We start from the raw sequence: 24989 nt of genomic DNA on the forward strand, positions 1-24989 counted from the left end.
GTTTGAGCTTAAACACATTAATTCCATATTGGCTCAAATATACTGCATGAGGTGTTTCTTGGATTGTTATGCAGACATCTGCTATGAGGTATTAAGACTTAAAAACATTTAATATCCTCTCAAAATTTTATTAGAGGGAAAACATTTGCAATAGTATTTTGTTTCATTACTTAAGCATTTTAACCAGTTTGAATCTAAGAATTTTTGCAGGAGGACACATTCTGTGTTCTGTGAATTCAATTGCATCCTATGTATTTGTAGTTAAATACTTCCTGAATAGCTGAAATAATATCTAACTTGCACTGATGTCCCCAAGTATTGCTGCAGACATGGGACCAGATCCTGAATTTCTCTTAGCCATGGCAAAGCTCCCATCGATTTCAATGGGATTTCCATAACCCAAAGTCTTATTTACATTCGGAAAAAAATTCATTGCTAAGAATGGGAGCCAGCAATGTATGCCATTTAAGTGGTATTGAACACTAATTACAAGAACAGACCAGAACAAAGCAAGGTCTGCATCATTTCAGAAATGATTTGTAAACTGAAAGCTAATGAAAACTGCAGATTCTTTGGGGCGCCAAACTAAGGAATCTTGAGCCTTGAGCTAGGAAATTACTCTATTAACTCCTCCCATAACATATTATATCCTTTATCATGACAATGTGCCAAGGGCAGTCACTCAAAAGCATCACTCGTCCACCAACAATCAAAACCACACAGGAGCTGAAAGTCAAAGCCTGTGGGTTCACCCTGGAGTTGGGCAGGTACATGCTTTGCAACACAAAAGGAAGCTCACTTAAGTTTAGAGAATCCTTCCTTTCAACACGTCTGGAGAGTCTGCTGTTAATTTATTTATTGGTTGACTCTCTTTACTACTTTTGCTACAATAGTAAATGCATGTTTTTGACAAGTCAATGTATCGAACAAGGGGAAGAACAAATGTTATCAAGTACAATTCATCCTTCCCTCCTGGACTGTATGATCTTAAGATCACATTAGCAGCATTTATATTTTAATTGGTTGTTGTTTGTATATTTATTTATAATCACCATTTATGTGCCCATGTGTGAAGTAGGCATTGTACACACATAGAATTATGTATAAGTCCCTTCCCAATCAGTTCAATTTAGTAATTTTCAAAGTTAAATATCATTCATTACTAATTTCATGCTCTATATTGTCCTTCAGTGTAAATTCTAGAAGAGTGCTACAAACATTAACAAAGGCTCATCACTATGTGGTAGATAATCACAGTTATGTATCCATTCAAGGAATGGGTAAACCAAGGCACAGAGAGGCTTTCACGGGGTCACAGTGATATAGTGCTTCATGTAGCATTGCTGATATCATTGGACATTTATTAATTTTCTAAACTGTGAGAGATATCCACACACAGGTTGTGTCTCCTTTTATCTAGTCTGTTGTGAAATTTTCATTCAGCACTTTATATGCTCAAGGGCCTTCATTTTCAGTTTTTACTCACTTTCACTGAAAAATTCCCAGGTTTTATAATCACTATAATTCTGTTTTTACTGATTTTTATCCAAAATTTGAACCACTCAAGTACAGGAAAATACAATTATGTTAAGAAAAACTAATCCATCACATTAGGTAGATACATTAATAATAAATTAGTGCAAGTATAGCTGTGAGGCCATCCATTAAAGTAAGGTGATGTAGTGAAAGATACACACATGCTTGTACATACGTGTATGTCAGTACTCAAGTCCTAAAAACAGAAGTGCTGGAACTCCCTGCAGCTGTCCCCCTGCTCTGGAAGGAAAGATTTTATCAAGACTATAGCTTAGTATATGCTCTAGTCTTGATTTTTAAAAAGGCCTATTTCACTGAGATTTTATTTTTTAACACTTCACAAGATTCAAGGGAGATTTTACAAAAGGAACAAACATACCAATAAACTTACCAAACTCCAAGGATAACAGCAAGTTCTTCTGCACATAAGTCAGGCAACTGGTACTGATTAGCATCTGCTAATTTTATCTCATTTAGCACTGTGTCATCATTTAAATCATAATTCTGTTGAAAAAAACATTTTAAAGTAAATGACAAAATATTATAGTAATACCTTGAGCTTATTTTGTTGCCCCTAATATCACAAGAGAACATATTTAACTGTTTGAATGTCACAACAGATATTTTATAAAATAACTGAACTGAAAATCAGCTTTTATAATTCTTTAGCAGCAACCTCTCCAGCTGACTGAACAGTGGAAAGGAGCATCATCCAGTCCTTTTTTGCCAGAAGGATAGTCCTTGTGATGCAGAATGTCAAAGATGTGACATTAGGGGCATTTTCAGTGGTCTAATAGGAAAATGAATATTGTCTGCAAGAGAGAGAAGGGCAACAACTATGACTATCTTCACTGATTTTTTTTTTCTCCAGTTTTTATGGTTTGTCACAAGAGAAGATAGATTTTACAGTGGTTCTCAGTAATTACCTTACGTTTCAATGCTCATTGAACATGCAATGTTTTATGATTACTGACCCTGTAAATGTTGAAGTTAATGTTAAGCCCTAAAAATAATCTAAGGTCAATAATTTGAAGTTTAATCATGAGGCCAAAAAGCTTGAATCTGGCGGTAGTACAAAATTCTTAGAACTAAAACAATATGTCAAATAAAACAAAGAAGTTCTATTCATCTCCTCCCTCAAAACAAATAGGGTTTTTATGTGAAAATATGCATCTCTGTTCTGTTTTTAAAGTATACTGAAAGTACATTTCAAGAGTATGTTGGTATTCACCAGAGTTTCTATGTATTGACTAAACACAGTCAACCAAAAATGCTACATCCTCTTCCAATATGAGCCAGGCTCTTAAGAAGAGAGCAGCTGATTCTACTTCATCAGACGTAACTGAAGTTGCATTAAGGAATTATAAGATAATCAATAAGCAGTTTCCAAGTTCTAGTCTACAAACCAGAGAAATTTTCTTACAGCAGTCATTAGGCTGACTGAACAGGTTCAGTTAGTGTTAACTTACTTATGTAAGATGGTCAATTGAAATATGTTATACTGAGATTAGATCATGTCTTACACGTTTTTACAATCCAAGCTGACAAACTACATGCAAAAAAACAAAGAAGCTGATCAGGACTGTGTTTTCAGATATCAATTTAGACTAATCCAACAACATTCAACACACCTGAACTGCATTAAGAGACCTAAACTAACACCCCACATCTCAGGCCTTGTCTCCGCACAGTAACATGATTAACTAAAGGCATGATTTTAAGAGATTTAGTTTAACCCATGTAAGTCTGACTATATAGACAAGGCCTCTGAAATTTACCGTCCCACAGCTCTATTCTTCTACCTTCCTGCAACAAAAAGGAAGTTTGAAACTGTTTGTTCTGAGATACAAAATATATTTTCTGTGGTGCAACCAAACACACCAAGGATACCTCTACACTACAAGCTAAGGGTGTGATCCGAATACACATACTCATGCTTGCTTTCACAGAGCTAACAAATAGCGTACTCATGGTAGCATGGATAGCAGCTGCAGAGGCACAGCTTGCCCTTGCTAAGCGCACATGAAAACCAGTGGGTGAGTTTCTGCTGCTGCTACCCACACTACTGTTGCTACACTGCAATTTATACTCTCACTAGTTCAATGAGAGTTAGTACAAGTATGTGTATGTGAGTAGGGCAATCACACCCCTAGCTCATAGTGAAGAAGTACCTTAAAGCTGGCCAGCACCAGATGGCATTAGAGAGTACCTATGTCACTTTGATTGTATCTAGTCAAGCACAAAGTCAGATGGCTATATTGGCTTTGTTTTGTACAATTATTATTCATCATATATTGCAATGAATAGGTTTTTTGTCAAGTGGACTTTTCCATATTCCACAGAACACAGAGGAATTTAAGTATGCTCTCAAAAAAAAATCAGCAAATGCCAGATTTAGAAGTTACACACAGCCTTAACTGTCCCACTTTTATGCATTATGATACACTATTTAATTCTCTCCGCATTAAGAAATTCTACTTTCCCACACTCCTGGAACAAGTTTTTTTGGACATGCAAGTCATCTTACTTGATGAGTGAGTCAAGTGCCAGAATGATAACCATAAGATGAAAATAATGAAAGGACAGGCAAGCAAATTTTGTGCCTGAACAGGAGGGAGGGGGACACCCTGACATTAGCCTCCCTCTTCCCCCCTCCCCTGCACAGCAAGTAGGAGGCTTCCAGGAGCAGCTCCAAGGCAGAGGGCAGGAGCAGCACATGGCAATGGTGGGAGGGACAGCTGAACTGCCAGCAATTGATAGCCTGCTGGGCGGCTGCCACACAGGGAACTTAGGGGAGCTGATGGGGGGCTGCCGGTCCACCCTGGTTCCAAGCCCCTACCAGCTAGCTGCAAAGGACTGCTCTTTCTGCAAGCAGTGGACAAAGCAGGCGGCTGCCAAACAACGTTATAAAGGAGCATTGCGCAACTTTAAACGAGCATGTTCTCTAATTGATCAGCAACATAACAATGAAACAACGTTAACTGGGATGACTTTAAGTGAAGAGTTACTGTATAAGTAGGAAACAGGGTCAGCAAGACAGCAGGGGGAGCGGATAGGGTTGCCAGGTGTCGTTTTTGATCGGAACACCCGGTTGAAAAGGGGCCCTGGAGGCTCCGGTCAGCACCACTGACCAGGCTGTTAAAAGTCAGGTCCCTGCCCCAGCCCTGAGCCTGCTCCCAAACTCCTCCCAGAGCCCGCACCCTCTCCCAAACCCCAATCCCCTGTCTCAATCCTGGAGCCCCCTCCTGAAACCCAAGCCCCTCATCCCCAGTCCCACCCCAGAGCCCACACCCCCAGCCAGAGCCCTCAGCCCCTCCCACTCCCCAACCTCCTGCTCCAGCCCGGAGCTCCCTCCCACACTCTGAACTCCTCAGCCCCAAACCCTTCATCCCAGGCCCCACTCCAGAGTCTGCATCTCTAGCTGGAGCACTCACCCCCTCCCACACACCAGCCTCCTGCCCCAGCCCAGTGAAAATGAGCATTTGAGCAAGGGTGGGGGAGAGCGAGCTACAGAGGGAAGGGGGATGGAGTGATCAGGATGGGGTCCTGGGGAAGGGGTGGGGTAAGGGTGTTCGGTTTCCTGCGATTAGAAAGTTGGCAACCCTAGGAGGTGATGGCAGGAAACGGCACAGTTTGCATTTCAGCAAACACAGGTGGGGAAGAAAGAGCATGGAGGCTCCTTCGCCACAAGACTTTATGTTGCCTTCCTTACTACTTGTATAAACTTTACTTTGAAGAGTAACCTTCAGATGAATCCACTTTAAATGTTCACTGGACTATAAAAGAAAGGGGCAGAAAATCCCAAGTTCTCTTGTTCACCTAAGAGAACAAAGGCACCATCACCTTTGGGACTCTGGGAGACATACTGACCGAGGAAAGGGTCAGCCATCATCTTGCTGAAAGACTGTGGATGAGAAAGGCCCTCTTGAACAAAAGTCTTGAACCAAAATTTACTAGATTAAGTTTTAGACTTTTAGACATGTTTTTGCTTTTATTTGCTTATAATAATTTTTAACTTTATCTCTTACACTTGAATTCACTTAAAATCCTATTTTCTTTTGTTAATAAACTTGTTTTATTTTTACTTTAAACCAATCCAGTGCTGTGTTTAAACTGAACTGTTTGATAACTCAAGTTAAAGTAACAAACTGTTGAATATTGATTCCTTACACGGGCAATGAACTTTAATATATGAACTGTCCAGGAGAGGGCTAGATATTGCAAAGCACATGTTTTAGTGAAAATCTCAGAGTAGGAGTGTGTTGGGGTCAGCCTGCAAGTAGTAACCAAGGAAGCCAGCGTGTGACTGGTGTGTTGCTGGCAAGCTGCTGGAGTCAGAGCTGCTGGACCAGGGCCTGCAGCTATACACAGACACTCAAGGTGTGACCTACATGCTGGTTGGATGGTTGTGAACAGCAGCAGCAAAGCCTTCTAAGGCACCTAGGGTTGCATGGCAGGCACTGACACAACCCTTACTGGTCCAGACTGCACCCCAGAATGATTTTTGGAGGTCAGTGGAAATTGCTCTGCACTTCTAGAGACTTAGCTCCTAACCATTTAATGCTAGTTTTACTCTAAAGTGCGAGAGACAGGGCTCAGGTGCTAGAAACCTACATGGTAATGCAGTGTTATCTCTGATGACCAGGTGAACTTCAGTAGTTCCATTTTGGGCTATGAAAGGGTCCAAAGCGTCTCTCTCAGGGAGAAGGAAATAAGGGCAGGGACAGAGGCCTGATTAATAGGTGTACTTTCTTTAAAACATTATTAAATTAAACAGCAGTCTTCTTTATCTGTGCACTATACGAGTTTAAGAGGAAAACGTGTGCCAAGTGAATGTATGATCACAATATCTGGATATGATCTACACATGAAAATCTCTGTGCATCAAATAGAATAAGACAGTCGCTAAAGCCATACAACCCATCTTAGGGATTTATATACATTTATTTGTAATTTATTTAGATTTATAAAACAGATAATAGAAATACCTGTCCTAACCTCTGGTTGTCCCTTACAAAACTCAAAATTCACAATAAACGAATTAAACCAAGTAAATCCACTACTAATAGTCCCAAAATCATTATCAAAACTCTTCCAAAATAATAAATAAGTCCATCCTACTCACATCCCGACCTCTCTCCACAAATGTTCCAGAAAAAGAAGCTTTGCTGTGTGTTCAAATGGGTTTTAAAAATCGTGAACTACTAAAGAACAAACAATTTCTTTCCAGTGCATACCTTTGTTAAATTTTCTAGAGCAGTAGGTGCTGGGCTTAGCTCACGGTGAGAAAGGAGGACATCATCTTTTCTTTGGACATCAAGTAGCAGCTGTGCTACAGACTTTTCCTGAAATCGTGTCCTTTTTCCCAAAGCACCTACAGAAAATTAAGATTTATTGACTATTAAGAGGAATCAGGATCTCCAACACCTTCTGGAAAATGTATTTACTTACAAATTTCATGTAAAATAAAAACAAAATGAGAACTAACCTACAAAATCCAGGAGCATTTTGTATTTCTTTCTAAGCCTGGTTCTTAAAATATTGGACTTTAAAATTCAGAGCTCTCTATTGGACTCTGTCTGGGGACTATCACCTTTTCTTTAAAATATAAATATATAAATATATTTTCATGATGAAAAAATGTTCAGTGAATAAAGATTATAGTCATTAAATAATTATTTGACATTTCATTTTTTTAAAAATGAAATTCTTCTTAAAAAGCTTTAAAATTATATTTGCTGGAGACTGCACGTTTCATATTAACCCAGAATTTTTTTGATGATGTAACATTCCTACTATCCAGCCAAAACATGAATGTCAAAGCAAGTTTGTCTTGAATGCCAACAATCCCCACATGTTCATTTCATTTGCCTTCACATTAGACATCTTCGTAACCCTTCTGATAGATTTACTGAGAGAAACCACAATACTTTTAGGAGTCTCGCTACAACAAGTTTAGTTGAGAGAAATGCATGATCACCACAATTCATTTCTAGGGTTATCCTAACCTCTGGCTAAAGTAGTAATTGAAAACACACATATATCGAGTGCAGCAAACTATTTTTTTCCATTTAACAATAGCCTTTCTAGATTAAATCTTTAAATTTGAATGAGTAATTTCCCTAAAGCCCCTTATTAAGAAAAAAAATAGTTATAGCCTTTTTAGGCAAAATCAAGCAACAGTTGACAAAAGTCAACTGTCATTGCTGGGCTTTTTTTGTCCCTTAACTTGTTAAACTTTTATGTTCTGATTCTCATACCATAGGACACTGATTATTTTTTTAAATATATGAACTGAAAACAATTTGAGTTAACTAACAAAACCACCTTAGAATATCAACATACTAGAACGTTAACATCCACTTAATTCAAAACATAACAGAATGTCATGTCTTGGCTGTAGCATCAATTTCATATATTACATTTTTTTGCAACCAGCTTTGTAACCTATTGCAACCAGCTTTGTAACCATGTACCACTTAATCCTTAAAGTACTAGGGCCCTCTGAAAGGAGAACATGCTATTCAATTTGTATCAAAGACCAATTAGGAAATTACTGATCCCTTAAAATAGAGAATAACGAAGAAAGCGTGGAGCCAGTTAGAAAGTCGGGGAATTAATTCCAAATTATGTGGAAAGAAGTCCTATGATTTTTGCAATTATTTTCCGCAGTGAGTTCACATCGTGAACGTTGCACAAGGACATTCAATATGCACACCACGTTTTTATTACAGGATGACTAAAATTAAGTGTTAAGAGAAAAAACACTTATGTGAATATACCGCTTGAAGAAAAATGGGAAGAAGTCAGGTTCTAAAGTTTAAACACTATATTTACAATTCGTTTAACAACTATACATGATTTTCCATTTGGGCCCAGATATGAATGAAATATGCAGGTGAAAATTAGATTTAACTTTTTTTTGTTTACAGTCTTAGACATTTTTAAAGACTTATAAGTAAACTTAGTGTTCACAAAAAGTGCCCCATTTACAGCTGGGAAATCCTATATTTATGGCATGAGTATAAACAGAGGCAACAGAAGTTCAAGATTCTCTGTACAGCCCAGCCAGTAAGCCCAAGCCTTGCTCTGAGGAACCAATTCATATGGAGGTTTGTAAAGATAATTCAATTTCCATGTTTCTACAGCCAATCAATTCTTGTCCTGTCTGTCAACATTGCCAAACGACAGGATAGTGTTTTCTGTGATGTCAACACCTGTTCATTACGAATTGGACTGATGACACCATATAAGCACTGAACAATCTTTAGAACTACTTTTGCACACTACTGAAATATACTAGACTCAATTCAGTGTCACAGAGGTGAGACAATCAAATTACCAATCCTCTGAGCCATCCAGACTCCATGCATTCTTGTTTCATCATTATAGACTATCCAACAGTTAATTGGTTTCAATTTTTATGTCCAAAATTTTGAATCATGCTACCAGCCAGGTCTGGAGATTCACTGACTTTAAGGATTTGCTTGAATACTAGAAACATACCAGGATGTGTCCTAGTGCAGTAATACATGAAGCAGTTCCTCAGATAGTGGAAAGTTGATTTTAAAAGATTACCATCCACCACACAAAGAAACCAAAATAAAATCTTTTTCCTTCCTGGTGAATGACATCGCTTGATCCACTTTTTAGATTTCATATATTGGATATGTTATTCTAGTTTTGACCAAGAAAACCACGTATTAAAAGCTTGTAACTAAGGTTACTATGAATACTGTACAGTATATAATTTTCTTGGTCAATTTGATGTGGAGACAGATATTTTTAAGATCTTGTCCCATCTTGGCAGATATGAAATTTTTACAAGTTAGGGGAATTTTCCCTCTATTCCCGTCCTCTCCATTTCCTCTGTAGTATTTCTGGAGTTACCATTACATCTTCTTTCATAAATCATGCATAAACTATTGATACACAGAAGAAAAAACCCCACATGTAATGAAGTCCATTGCACTTGCTATAGAATTACAAGACACAGAAAAGAAGGTTAATTTTCTAATAGCAAGACAGTTTAGTGACTTTCCGTTTGCGCCATTTGTTACTACTATTTACAGTCTGTGTACACACTCTTCATTTTCCATGTTGTACATGAGTACTTCCAGGAATTACAATGATGTTTCACAAACAAACAATGACTGCCTACTATTCTGCAGTTTTTCAGGAAGTGGTGCTTTTAGAAATGAAATCACAATACAACACTAAGTATCTTAGTGGATGTGTTGACTTTCTTCTGCACCCTCTCAGCACTATTTACAAGAGAACAGAAGCACAAACTGTAAATGCACAGATACCAATATAAATTCAGAATATGCTACAAGATCAAGAATCAATCCCTTCTCCCCCATCCCCTGCCCCTTAAAATGAACAGTTGCCCTTAACAAGCAAGCATTTCCCAAACATTACCTCACCTTCTATTTTTTCGTGGCCATTAAAAAAATCTCAAGCAATACAAGGCTAGTTAAAGCACATTTTCATAGCATTTATAAACAAAACCTACCTGTCAAATTAATCTGTAGTTTGGTTATGTCCTTAGCTGCGCTGAAATGCTTTTTAGCATTTTTATACTCATAGTAATTCAAAAATGTATAGGCACATTCAAGATGGAACTGAACTGCCAAATGCCAATATTCATCATCTGTGAACAAAGTCTCTAAGTTTGTCACTGCAAAATAAAAACCAAGAAGAAAAAAAGACATCAGAACACCCTAAGGGGAATGAAGTTCTAAGAAAAAAAACTGACTGATAATCCCAAAAAGGAAAGTTTGTTAAACTTACAGTGGGCCCATCATCCGCTATAAAAAATAAAACAAATAAATAAATAAATTTAAAAGTTTGGAAGTGGGTGTTAATATGTTACCTGAATCTAATCAGAACTTTTAAAAAGATATAAATTTTTTATTTAAGAAATTTCTTAAGCTTTCCTCTGTGGGGACAGCCACACAAAAACATTTTATCAGCTATCAGAAAACTGAGTGGCTTACAGCCAGCTACTCCCAGTCCCTATTCAAGCCCAACTTAATGGTGTTAAATTTGCAAATGAATTTTAGTTGTGCTGTTTCTCTTTGAAGTCTGTTTCTGAAGTTTTTTTGTTCAAGAATAGTTGCTTTTAAATCTGTTATAGAATGTCCAGGGAGATTGAAGTGTTCACCTACTGGCTTTTGTATGTTATCATTCCTGAAGTCCAATTTGTGTCCATTTATTCTTTTACTAGGGACTGTCCAGTTTGGCCAATGTACATGGCAGAGGGGCATTGCTGGCACATATAACATTAGTAGACGTGCAGGTGAATGAGTCCTTGATGGTGTGGCTGGCTCATTACAAAAGCAGCTTTGCCTCTCCTGGAATTGACACCTTCTCATCTGTTATTGGGAGTGGACTACATGCACCCTGATCGAATTGGCCCTGTCAACACTGGTTCTCCACTTGTGAGGTACTCCCTTCTCTTCATGTGTCGTTATATAATGCCTGCATCCGTAACTTTCACTCCATGCATCTGAAGAAGTGAGGTTTTTTATCCACGAAAGCTTATGCCCAAATAAATCTGTTAGTCTTTAAGGTGCCACCGGACTACTTGTTGTTTTTGTGGATACAGACTAACACGGCTACCCCCTGATACTTGCCTTCCATTCTCATCATTCAATGGGACAGTGACAAGGGTGCTGATGCAGCTAGAAATATCAAGGATAACCCTGAAGACCCAGAAAGCAGCCAGAAAACTATTGATACACAGAAGAGGAGGAGGATCAGGCTGCAGAAGCCCTTACGGAGGACCCTGAAGATGGACTGGTGCCTCGGCAAGGTGCAGAACCCCAGGCTGGTAAGTTAATAATGCAAGCCACTCCTTCCCTCCAAAATATTCCCCTCTTTTTGTAGTGCAAAGTTTGCACTTTTAAAATCAAGGATATTTGAAATTATGTGCAATTATTTTTCTTCCCTCGATAATATGCCAAGCATTGATCTGTGTGTTACTGTGTGCGAGGAATAATGCTGAAGCCATGCCACTGTCACAGCCCATCTCCATACCACCTCCTCCACCTTTTTCCCCCCGACCAGTTTCTGTCCCAACCCCAAAATGCACCTACGGGGGGGAAAAAAATCTTAAACATTAAGTTTACTGTTTTCCAAAGATCTACGATCACAGGGAGCGAGGATTAAGGTGCAGACCACATTCCATAGAAACTTGGGAACGTAAAAATCAGTATGCCTCTGTCTCTTTCCTGACCGTCTGGCAGGCAGGGAATGTTGTAGGAAAGCATGGAGTGGGAAGTCTGGTCTCGGGGGAAACAGAAGAGTTCACGATACGTTTGCATTTGGCTGAGAGAGAGGTTTCTGGTTCAGCTGTGGGACCAAGGTAACTTAATGAAGTGTCTCTCTCTGAATTTCCTTTTCTTTGCTGGAATGTCAGGCCAGGCCTATCAACAGGATACAGGCAGCCTTCTGGGGCCACACAGAGCAAAGGGGGTGGGTGGTCTGGTCTGGGGGAAAACACAGCACAGTCCAGCATAGCTTTAAAGTGGTTTAGGAGAGAGATGTCTAGTGCAGTTGCAGGTCCTGGGAAACTTAGTAAAGTTGCAGATGTAAATAGTAGTATTCAGTAGGGACATTCAAAACCCAATTAGTCACAAGAAGACTGCAACAATCCCCTGCAGCAGCTGCAAACTGAACCATAAAACATTGTGGAAATCTTGTAACTATGGGCTCCCCGCTACAGTTCCAAGTTGCACATACAAACTGAAAAGCAATGCAAAGCAACAATGGCCGTAATTGTTGCCAGAAACAGACCCACCCCAAGATGTAAACACATCAGAGCGAAGTTGTTAAGATGGGTTACATACAGATATGGACAGCGAGAAGCACATGCGCAATGAAAAAGGAATGCATCACAGCACTATCTTAACTTCCCCCAGCATAAACTGCATCCCAAACTGTAAACGCATTAGAAGTAACCTGTAATGATGGGTTTCACACAGATATGCATTGGTAAAAGCACAAACAAATTAAAACTTTCAGCAAGTGATAATCAGATGAACACAAAACCCTTAAGAACAACTTTTGCACCACACTCCGAGCTTGGCATGTGCCATCATGTAAGATTAAAGGAAGTATTGCTTCACACGACATATAGTAACTCCTCACTTAAAGTTGTCCCGGTTAACATTGTTTCGTTGCTGATCTATTAGGGAATAAGCTCATTTAAAGTTGCGCAATGCTCCCTTATAGCGTCGTTTGGCAGCTGCCTGCTTTGTCCACTGCTTGCAGGATTCTCTGGAAGAGCAGCTCCTCCTTGTGGAGATTAGAACTGGGGGGGGGGGGCAGCAGTCCCCCTCCCACATCAGCTCCCCTAAATTCCCTGCAAGGTACGTGGCTCGGCAGCTGCCCAGCAGCAGTTCAACTGTCTCTCCCCCCACTGCTGTGCTGCTCCTGCCCTGCCCTCTGCCTTGGAGCCGCTCCCAGGAGCCTCCTGCTTGCTGGGGGAGGGAAGCAGAGGGGTGCTGATATTAGGATGTCCCCCTGCTCCTGCGCCCCGCCCCCACTCTGTACCCCCTCTCCACAAAGCGGAGGAGGGGGACAGGGCTCAGGGACAGAAAGGAGGGAGCTTGCTGGAAACTGGCTGATCTGCTTAAAAGGGCAATGTACTTGAAGTGGGGTCAGCGTACTTAAAGGGGCAATGCACGTCTCTCTCTCTCACTCATGCACGCACCCCCCAGCACTTTGGAAAGTCAGCACCTGTGCAGCCATGCACATGCTGTCAGGAGGAGGGAGTGGTGCTCTCCAGCTGGATAGCGTGGCTCATCATCATGTTCAGTTTTTACAGGGAAGTGTTTGCAGCTACTGCCCTGCATCTATTGTGTTTCCTACTTCCTGCCTCAGTCCATGCTGCCTTGTAGAGTGTGAGGCTACATTAACAACAGCTTATTAATCCTTGAGGGCTCAGCCGAGTGCTAGTTCATCATTTAGCAGCAAGGCATTCCCTGGGAAATATTCCACCCTCTTACTCCAGGACCTCAACCAAGATTCACAATCATTCATTGCTGTGTACAATATTAAACTGTTTGTTTAAAATTGTTTAAAACTTATACTGTGTATGTATATAATGTCTTTTGTCTAGTGAAAAAAATTTCCCTGGAACCTAACCCCCCCATTTACATTAATTCTTATGGGGAAATTGGATTTGCTGAACATCGTTTCGCATAAAGTCACATTTTTCAGGAACATAACGTTGTAGTTAAGTGAAGAGTTACTGTATAGTCAACTTGTGGAACTCTTTTCCAGAGGATGCTGTAAAGGCCAAGACTATAACAGGGTTCAAAAAAGAACTAGATAAGTTCATGGAGGATAGGTCTATCAGTGGCTATTAGCCAGGATGGGCAGGGATGCAAAACCATGCTCTGAAGTGTCCCTAGCCTCTGTTTGCCAGAAGCTGGAAATGGGCAACAGGGGATGGATCACTTGATGATTACCTGTTCTGTTCATTCCCTCTGAAGCACCTGGCATTGGCCACTGTCAGAAGACAGGATACTGGGCTAGCTGGACCACTGGTCTGATCCAGTATGGCCATTCTTTTGTTAAAGCAGCTTCACAGGAAGGCTATAAAGGTAGCCCTTAGCAGCAGCAAAACTTCCATGTCATCCTTTGTCTCCCTGCGCTGCCAGGATGTATGCACACATGGCATCCCTATTTTCCCTTGCATGCCTGTACCCAGCATCAGTATGCACATGTGTAGGATCCTGCTGACTGTACAGAGGTTGCAAACCAGAAGCATCCTGAGTTCACTTTGTGCAGAAATATGTGCCTTTAGCCTCGTAACTGTGGTGCAGTGTGAAGCAGGCCACACTGGCATCCAGGCAGATTCATAGACAGAATCAATGAGCCTTCAGCCTATCAAATGCTCACTCCATGACCATCCTGCAGCTACAGAGCTTTAAATTTAATTTCTTTTTCTCCAGGACTCCTGATGTCAGGGTACAGTTTCATGAATCCTAGCAGGAGTGGTATGTGGGGTTCCCCCAAAACCAACAAGTGGCACAGATACACCGCTTATAACAATATCATTTCTGGGGAATAAAGTCCCCGTTACCCCCTTAAAGTACAAGAGAGATCTCGGCACCCTAGCATCATGAAACTTTCCTGAGTTTTCCACAGGTTAGCAATAACCTGCCTCTGTAGTACACCAAGCCTTGCATAATGATGGAATAGTAACCTTTGTGGTTCGCATATTCACTTGTTCCTCGTGGCAAACAAACAATGGACACATGAGTGCTATTGATGGTCTCAATGCAGTTTGTGGACCGCATCCTTTGAAAACTAGCTATTATTTCTGGATCGTTTCTTATGCCAACCACCAATGGGTAAACCACAGTGTTAATCACCTCACAAACCTCGCAGTGAACTTTCCAACTCCAATGGACATGTAGCCGTCTGGGACAGCCAACTTCCACAGGGCAATAACAACCTGCTTCTGTACCAATATGGCTTCCCTCAATCAAGTGCCCTGGTGCTGGAGGGTAGTGCAAGATTCTCACATAGCTCCATGAAGGTCTGTTTCCTCATGTGGAAGCACTGGAGTCACTGCTGCTGCTCCCAAGGCTGCAGGATGATGTGATCCCATCACACTGTGCTATTTCTCCTGCACCAGAAATGATGGTACACCAAAGGCAATAGTGGCATTCAGCATATCTGTCCACTGTGCCAAAAATGAATTGTTATTGCAAGCGTCTGTCTTTGATTTCAGCAAAAAATAATGCTGAAATGCCATCCAGCATCTTGCCAAGCACCTACTCCACTGCATAAACATTTGTCCTGCAATAAGGAATAGGAACAGCTCATCCAATAGATCCATGACTACAACTCAGTTTTGCAGAAACAGAAGTGAGGACAACATGATCTAGAAGTGTCATCAGCATGTGTGAAGGCAAGGCAGAAATGTGTTCCACATATGGGTCCAAGAAGGACTGCAACATAGTACCAACAACACACCAAAAACTGGTTCCTACAGTGTCTCCATGTGATTCCAAGAACCCTGGCATACCGTCCCTGAAATGGTACACAAGTTTAGTGCTACTAAGACAGCAGTGTGGATGCACATGGGTACACAGCATTATATGCATGTCTAGCAGAGCAAATGTAGGGGTGGGTTTTGGGGTGGGTTTGGCTGGCTCAAGCCCATATGAACACAATCCGTACTAGGGTATGCACACCAGTGCAGACATAACCTTAGTGTGCCCCAATCATAGCATCCTATTTTTAGGTTTGCTCTAAAATCTTATTTTTAAGAATTTCTAAGGCAACACACATGCTAACTACAGACGCTCCCCGGGTTACGCAAGACCCAACTTACGCAAATTCACACTTACGGAAAAAGTTCCATAAGCCAGAAATAGGATTTTCAAGTTGTGGAAATATTTGCGTAACGTACGGGTATACGTTTCCGACTTACGCAAAATTCGAGTTACGCAAGGCTTTCCAGAACGGAACGATTGCGTAAGTCGGGGGGCGTCTGTACTCAAAATCGCTGTCTGACAAAATACTCCATATTACAGGTTTTGTTTTTTCTGCTACCTTAAATCTTTGAGTAAGAGTTTCAGACAAGCAAGAATACTTTATTTTTAAAGTACTTTGTACTCTCCAGCAAAGTCATCATACAAATGTTCAGCCAAATAAATGATAAACTACAGTCTCAAGTGCAACTGAATAACTGCTGGCATATAGACTGATGTTGACACTGTCTCCCTCTCACTGATTATTCATCTATACAACTCTTGTATTCAGAGCAACAATCACTGCAGAGTATTACAAATGGGTCATTTGCATTCTCTATAATAATGAAAAAGCTTTTGGAATCCCTCCACCTTCCACTTCCTAACCTGAACAACAAACATCAGCAGCCACCTGTCTGACATTTAGTTAATTTTATACAGAGTTTTTAGGAAGCAGCTATCCATCCAGACTAGGAGTCCTGAAGATAAAAAAAGAAATAGCAAAACCCCACTCCTTTATAATTAAGTAGCAACATTTTCATCTAATCTAGTCCAACCCCCACCACCAGCAGCAGCAAATCAGGCAAAACAACTCTCTCTCTCTCCAACAATTCACCACCTTCACAATTCTTCCCTTTGAAGAAGGCAGGGGGGGAAGAGAAAGACTGGCTTTGCAGCACACCTCGAAGGTCAGATTTTATAGGATTTTTTTAAGCAACAGGTTGATTAGGTTTAATTTTTTTTCTGAAGTGCTCAATTACCACGCTGATCAGTACAACATCTGATTTTTACCTTAAAAATACAATTTGCTAAAATGATTATACATTTGCTAATTAGGATATTAGGAGCTCAAATCAGAGTTGTTTATCTTCATGTCAGTTAATGTCCAAGATTTCCTTGGCTTGTATGTCAGCATGTCAACTAATTTAATTTCATGTGATGAAAGTAAAGGTGTCCTAGAATTCCTTTATTCTGAAAAGTGTGATTACACAGCAAGTTTCCCAATGTTATGGATTAAAGACATTTGGTCAATTAGACATCTAAGTTACTGAAGTTAAATGGTTTATAGTCCATAAATGAAGTTTTCCCACACTCATACAATACAACTGTGTGGAAGTTTGTTTAAAGCTCTCGAAGAGAGAAAGATAAACACTACAGAATTTAGCAGATGGACCCAATGCTGGAGCAGCCCAATGGCAGTGGAGATCACTCACCAATTCACAGGATTGGGCCCAATATAATTCTATGCTCAATCTTACCATTGTATTTTACAGGTTTTTGCTATTCAGATGGTGATTTTGCAAGGGCACCAAACTACAATTTGGTACTCTGGACATCACTGTCATGCCTTGATCCTAGAGCTGGTTCAAACCCCAGGAAATAACCTTTCATTGCCAAAAAAATGTTCATCCTGTAAAATAGGGAATTTAAAATTGTCTATACCTTTTTTGGCAAGGGCAAAATCTACACATGCCAGTGCATGTCTAAGTGGGAGAGAAAAATGTCTTAAAAAACACTGTTGAAAATATAATTTTAGGCTTCATAGTTACAGCAAAAAAATCTTCAGCTAACAAATAAACTCAATGTCTTAAATATCAATGGTATTTTATTTATGTTTAATTCTAACACTATTAGTCTGCTTTCCTCAGCATCAATATTCACTTCAAAATTCAATTTAAAAATAATGCCCTCTTTCTGCAATGTAACCCAGCACGTCTTTGGAATTGAACACCATGTACCGAACATTTCTGGTTCAGGTTGATAAGAATTCTGATACTCTGTGAGGAGGAGCAGTAGAAGATTGCTCAGTGTCTCTCACAAAGTTGCCAAAACCAGAAGAATTCACATTTGAAACTCAAATGAGCCTTGTTAAATAAGAGACAAGACAGGCATAATGCCTGCAAGTCAATTTGTGACATATTAACAGTGGCATACCACTGAAACACTTTTTTTGTTTCCAAGCAGATAGAGTGTAATCAGGATTACAGAGCCTTAATCAACAGAGCACCCACGAACAAGAGAGAATTGTTAAATCAATGTAAATTTAAGAAGTGTCTTTCGACTCTCTGCAGTTACAAAAGCACCTGATAGGCACAATGCTGCAAACTGTGACACATCTACAAAAAACTCTTCTGACAAGTGATTGGTATTATATGCGAACATAATCAAATAATTTGAAACGTACCTTGTTCTATACAACTCTGGGCAAGAGCGAAGAGCTCAGGTGATCGCTCCTCTAGCAACTGCTGGTGAATATTCACATATCGCAAAGTCCACCAAGGCAATGTCTAAAACGGAGAATAAGAATATTTTAAATGAATAATAAATACAACTGATATTCTTTTATAAACAGATTTTAAAAATATAACTTCAAAAACACAAATACAGTTGCTTTATAAAAATTCAATACCAAATCTGATCTACTTGAGGTTACATTAAGGTAGGAAGTTTCCTAAAGTGTAGATTCAAATTATATCAGGGTTGAATAAATCTTGAAAGAGTCAAAAGAAAAAAAAAAAAAAATCTTACTATATAGATGGGTGCTCAGTCACTTAACAGTTAATAATTTTCCCCGCTTGTATTCCCCTCAGATGATGGCTTCAATCAACAATGCTCTTTTCCAAACATCCTCTCCTTTCTTCTGAAAAGGGGAGTCCTAAAAGTCTGAAGTTGTCTCACAAATAAGACAATTATCACTGTATCTTTATGACAGAGTTCTAGTTCAATACAAATGCCGCTCAGCTTTTTGATATAATATGGAGAAAAGGTGTCACCCAATAAAAAGGGAGAATTCAATTAGTTATAATTTGAATTCCCTACAGCCTTGCCTCTCTTTCTCCTTGCTATTTTAAGGGTTGTAGTTTAAAATTTCAACCATTTGTCTCTTCGGACGCAGCTCTGCATCAACGGGTTGAAGACTGGCAGTGAAGGTTTTTCTTCTTCTACATGTTAGAATTTAAAGCACACCTTGTCAAGATATCTATTCCTTGACTCAAGGAACATGCACATCTCACCACAACATATGTAAAGGAACTGTCAGATTCAGACATTTTAGGATTTCGTATTAAGATCATTCTGAGCACACTCAACAAAAGACAAGCTAATTTAATAAGGCTGAAAGTGCAGTTTAGTATTCATAAATAGATAACCATTAAAATACTGAAGGGAGATAAAGGAATTCTATCCTGAGGTTGTCCAGTAACAGACAACCATGTGTACTTCTTTCTACACTGCAACAAATAAACCACATTCTAATCGTTGTAGCCTATCCTGAGAGTAATCAAATCCAGGCTCTGGCAGGCCAACGTGAGTCAGAAAATCCAATCTACATCAAACACACGGGCTAGATCTCAGTCCTACATCTGGCTTATATCTGAACAACTTTGTCTTATCTACTCTACACATATTGGCTGCAGTTACGTCTACACCAAAAAAGACTGAGGCTTCAATACATTCCTATGAAGGAGAGATGAAAGCCAGCATGTGACACATTTTCACATGCGTATCACAACATACTGATCCAGAGCACTAAATGCCACAATAAATATGTGGGTGAAACCAGAAAAGTCACTAGCTCTTGAATGAACTCTCACAGGAAAATAAGAAGAAAAAAACCACACCGCCTGTGAGTGAACACTTTTCCCAAAGTGATCACTCTAGATCTGACCTATCATTTCCTCATCCTCAGAGGAAACCTACGCAACACTTTCAAAAGACAAGCATGGGAATTTAAATTCATAAATCATGGTCTTAATAAAGACACTGGATTTAGGGCTAATTACAACAATCTGTAACTCGTTTTTTGTTTTATTTGGGGGGGGGGGGGTTTAATCGGCCACATCACCTTGAATGGTCCCCTAGAATATGTGCTAACTACTTATGCTAAACTATCTGTTTGATCTTGTATTTAACTGTGACACTCTATGCACCTTTCCCAGACCTGAGGAAGAGCTCTGTGTAGCTTGAAAGCTTCTCTTTCCCTCCAACAGAAGTTGGTCCAATAAAATATATTACCTCACTCTCCTCTTGTCTCTAATATCCTGGGACCAACACAGCTACAACACTGCATTTTCACTTGTAGTCAATAATATGAGATATTTGTAAAACTGCTTTAATATTTATGTCCACATTTTATATATAAAACAAACACTTTTGTTACCTAAACTCCATGTTTTTTGTCTGCAGAGTACAGTGCAATTTTATCACAAGTCATATTTGGTGTTTCTCTTAGAACCTCGGGTCATGGGATCAGGTATTTACATGAGAATCTCACCTTTTGCTTCTTTAAAAAAAGGCTTCTTGCTCTTATGGAGAAAAGCTTGAAAATGTGATGAGTGCACACTAAGAAGCCAGAAGGTAAATCCAAAGAACCCAAAATGTATTATTTTTGAACATATTTTTAACTCAAGCTAGTAATTTTGGGGGGGGGCCTAACCATGATGTTTAAATGCTTGAGGTTAGTAAGGACAACCTAACTTTAATTTTAATTCTTTGCTTTCAAGTTTCCAGAACATGAAGAGATCATGGTTTTTTGTGCTAAGCAGCTTTGCATTTTTACTGTGCACAGATAACCTAGACACAGCCTATTTTTAAAACTTCAGACTGGTTTATGAAGTTCATCCTCAATAATAATAAGAAATTCTGTTTAAAATTAAATGTGTTTGAAATAAATTTCAAGTTAACAAAGAATGTGTGTCACCCAGGAGAAAAAGCAAGGCAAGCTTGTGTATATTTTGAACTCTGCACATTAAAAAGTTTATCTCAATGTATGAGCATATAAACATGTGAACATTAAAAACTCGAAACATTTATATTTCACATTGCATACTGAATTACATCCTGAGTTGTGTGAATATGCACACTTGTTAATATTTTTATAAAATCAATACAAAGAAATATTAATGCAATCTTAAATCTGAGAATTTGAGACAGACAAAATGTACTACAGTAGAACCTCAGAGTTACGAACAGGCATTCCCGAGGTGTTCGTAACTCTGAACAAAATCTTATGATTGTTCTTTCCAAAGTTTACAACACTGACTTCATACAGCTTTGAAACTTTACTATGCAGAAGAAAAACGCTGCTTTATTTTTTTAGTAGTTTACATTTAATGCAGTACTATACTGTACTTGGTCTTTTTTTTGGTCTCTGCTGCTGTCTGATTGTGTACTTCTGGTTCCAAATGTGTGTGGTCGACTGGTCAGTTCTTAACTCTGGTGTTCGCAACTCTGAGGTTCTACTGTACATATATATGGAAGCAGTTACAGTTACTGTAGGAGTCATAACTGAATTTTCTTCTTTTCAACTACAATGATATATTAATGCAGCTTTTTGCACTATGAGAAATAGAGTAGCTTTTAAAGAAATAATTCCATTTACTTATAAGAGAGTCAACAGGCACAACCTACAACAATTGGGTAGATTTTAATATCTTCAGTATATCATCTAAAACAAGCCCACAAAATATAAAGGTAAGTGTCTGGTTTGCTCTGTAAATCTACATATGAAATTCACTGCAAAAGAAAAAAATATCTGATTTGTGGTCAAAAATATTATTCTATGATTCTATGCAATATTGACAAACTCGAGCATTCAAAAAAAAAAATCATGAAAATAGGGTCTTTGTTTCTTTACAGTTAATCTCCTCTAAAGTCTTATTATCTGAAATCAAAATTTGACACCACAGTTTTCTTCTGTGGAAGGTAGGAGGACAGTGAGAATTTATGGATGAATTCCAGTGAACAATAATCAGCATCTGGACTGGTAGTATGAGGTAAAGCTTTTTGTGTCTATGTGTCTGGTTTAAGTTTTCCCCAAAACTGTGCTCACCACAATCTTCATGTGGGGAGAGAGAAGGGAGGGCTGTGCCTGGCCAGCTGGAAGAAAAGGTGTGTTGCCCCTTTAAGGGCTCCCTTTTAACAGGTGGGGAGAAGGGGGAAGTTTACATGGATGGGAAGGAAGGGCACAAAGAAGCTGGGGCCAGATCAGGAGGACATCACTGCATTGCCCCTTCCTGCTGACCATAAGAGTAAATGTCAATTTCAGCTGACACAAAATATCAAATCGGTAATTATCAGAGCGCCTACAGGGACTGGGTGTCCGCAGTCCTGTGGCTGTGCAGGGAGCCCCCTGCAGCCCTGCTGTCAAGGGAGAGAATGATCGGGTCCTGACAGCAGAGCTGCAGAGGACTCCCTGTGCTGTCTCAGGGCCTGTGATACACAATCCGCGTGTGGGGAGGCTGTGGACCTGGCAGGGCAGAGCAGAGACCCCCCAGCCAGGACTGCAAGAAGGATGACAAGCCCCTGGCTCCAGGGAAGGATACTCTGCTGCCGAACAGTTCCTGGCCAGGGATGGCGCTCACACACACCTGACTGGTGAGTGGGGCTCGTGACACTGGATCCCTGCAGACACAAGGTGCGGGGAAGACCGGAGTCCTGGCCAAGCAGAGACCCCCAGGCAGAACTGCAACGATCTGTCATCATCATCCCTGGCCATGGAGGAGGCCACCCTTCTGTTGAATGGCTCCTTTTCCAGCAGGAGCCATTCAGCAATGGAGTGGCTTCCTTCCTGGCCAGAATCTTGTCCTCCTCCTCATGGCCCTAGCTGGGAGGGCACTTGGGGGTGGGGGGCAGAGGGTCTTCTCTGCCAGGACGCCAGCCTTCCTCTCACCTTCTGCCTGCAAGGATTGGGTGTCAAGGGCCACAATGCACTGCCGCGTCCCTCACACCTTGCGCCCCAGTGTCTTGGGCCTCTTGGCTGCACAGGGAGCCCCCTGCAGCCCCACTGTCAACACTACCACACACACCCCCCAACTGAAAAAATAAAAATACTTACAAATAGAATTTTTTTTAAATGGATAAAAATTGTTAAAATTAGAAAAAAATAAATATTAAAATAAATAAATAAAATAAATAAATAATAAAAATCTGCCAAGCCTATCTATATGTTACATATATTGCAGAATACTGAGGTCGGAGACTAGCATCCCTACAGGAGCAGAATTAAGGTTGATGACTGTGGTGTACAACAGGTGCAATAGTGGTAAGGTGTGTCTGTGAGTGGAGGAGTAGAGGGTACATATTGATTGCGGCTTAGCTTTTCATTTCCTTGTGTTTGTGATTTGGTGTCAGGTATGTATGTTGTGTGCATAGCATCTTTTTTTAAATAAAACTGAGGGTTTTTTATACAAATGAACACATACCACATTATGGTTTACCATTTGTGTGTGGCAGCAGTTCTCTCTCTGAGCTATCCAACTGTCACTGATTTCAACAGAGGCCTTTCCACTGACTTTAATGGAAGCTGGATGAAACTTTAGGAGCTTTTTGGAAGCTACAGTAAGGAAGCGTGAATAGCTTTCTTTATAATAAAAAATAGCTGACAATGATGAAGTATTTGCTTTTGAAACCTATCTGAGGCAAACAAAATTGTAATACTAGGGATGGACAAGGTTCTACAGCTGTCTCAGACCATAGCTCAAAGGAGAATTATAACTGATTAAAGTTGTGCACATACAAGCAATACAAAAATCTACCCCAATTTAACTTACCCCACTCTGCTTGCACTGGGAGAATGTGCATGCTAGAGAGTTCACAAGTAGTGTAATTTTGCCAATAAAATATAACACTAAGGTTACTATCCATAAATATCCTATGAATCTGTATACAGAATGGCACTTAGCCCTTAATGTTTACCGGATTTGTTAATTCTGGTTATTTCAGGGAGGGAGGGAGGGAGGGAGAGAGCGCGCAAGTGGTAAAATATGCTACTGCCTATAAATGCCAAGAAAGTATGTATATATACACACACTTCTGTTCTACAGGTAACTGTACATCAACCTAAAAGGACTGCACACACAGCATCTAGGGGAAAAAATCTAAACCAATTTACATGCAGTTGATTATAATCTGCCTTGAGAGGAGCTATCAAAACGTATAAACTACTGTCTATTTTAAACTGCAATGAAATATGACTTATGATATCAAGCTGAACAAAGCAATGGCTCACAAACAGAAGACCTTGTAAAAGAGGTCAAATCCTTCCCCTCCTCTCCTCCTCCTCCCCCGCCATCACTTTGTTTAGAAACCCAAAGGCAATTTAAACATGACTGTGTTAGGAAATGAATACTATTCTTTTCACAACCCTGTAGCGGAGGATATATCTGGGGTTTATAAGCTCAGTGATAAAAATTTCCTCTGGCCTACAGCTTGCCACACAGAGGTCTCAGAGTAGAAAAGAACATTTTTGTAAAAATTTCAGTTAAGTCAGTTGAGCTGTGCATGGCACTTATTTTATTCAGTTTAATTTTGGGGGGATGGTTTCAGGATTTTCTTTTGTATTATTTTAAAATTTGTCAAGTATTTAGTCTTTCATGTGGAATAGTATGTGTGAAAAAGAGGGCTATATTAATGTTGTAAAAGGTAGATTTCTCAGAATTTTATCCAATTCTAAGCTCATTTACATGAATATTACAGAACTGAAATACTGAGAGTTTTTCATTGGATTTAAACTTACATGAGAAAGAATGTCAAGTATTAGCCTTGCGTCTGATGAAGTGGGCATTCACCCACGAAAGCTTATGCTCCAATACTTCTGTTAGTCTTAAAGGTGCCACAGGACCGTCTGTTGCTTTTATGAGAAAGAATGGCTGGGTAACATTAGGAAACTTGCAGAAAATGGTTTTCAGCAGCTGTTGCTCCTGAACTAGCATTAAAACTTGGTTTTATCACTTTTAATAGTGTAAACAAGCCTTTGGACACGAGGAGGTCCCTCACTGTGCCTGTTTGTACACCAGGTACATTTTCTCCCCTTCTGGCTGACCTAATTGCTGGAGCTGAACAGCATTCATCTGGAGTGAGGGGGGAAAAACAAGAGAGAGCCTGGCTTCCAGAAGTACAAAACAACCAGGAACATCTCCCACACTGTTTAATTCAGGCCCCTATGAAGATGCAGCTGGA

General features: G+C 39.8%; 1 protein-coding gene across 3 annotated transcripts in view; it reads right to left on the reverse strand.

The window, feature by feature from the left end:
- Positions 1 to 24989, reverse strand: part of TTC27 (tetratricopeptide repeat domain 27) — a 164982-nt gene that overhangs the window by 117053 nt on the left and 22940 nt on the right. For 2 of the 3 annotated variants that reach the window (XM_026649783.2, XM_026649782.2), the window contains exons 5-8: positions 18217 to 18319; positions 10052 to 10216; positions 6774 to 6910; positions 1928 to 2040 (exon numbers count right to left, since the gene is read on the reverse strand). In XM_026649783.2, the coding sequence (XP_026505568.1) occupies positions 1928 to 2040; positions 6774 to 6910; positions 10052 to 10216; positions 18217 to 18319 (518 nt within the window). The remainder of the gene's footprint in view (positions 1 to 1927; positions 2041 to 6773; positions 6911 to 10051; positions 10217 to 18216; positions 18320 to 24989) is intronic. The other variant, XM_026649784.2, reaches the window with a different exon arrangement.

Source organism: Terrapene carolina, unplaced genomic scaffold (assembly GCF_002925995.2).
Source record: "Terrapene carolina triunguis isolate 2854851 unplaced genomic scaffold, T_m_triunguis-2.0 Scaffold85, whole genome shotgun sequence".
Lineage (NCBI taxonomy): Eukaryota > Metazoa > Chordata > Testudines > Emydidae > Terrapene > Terrapene triunguis.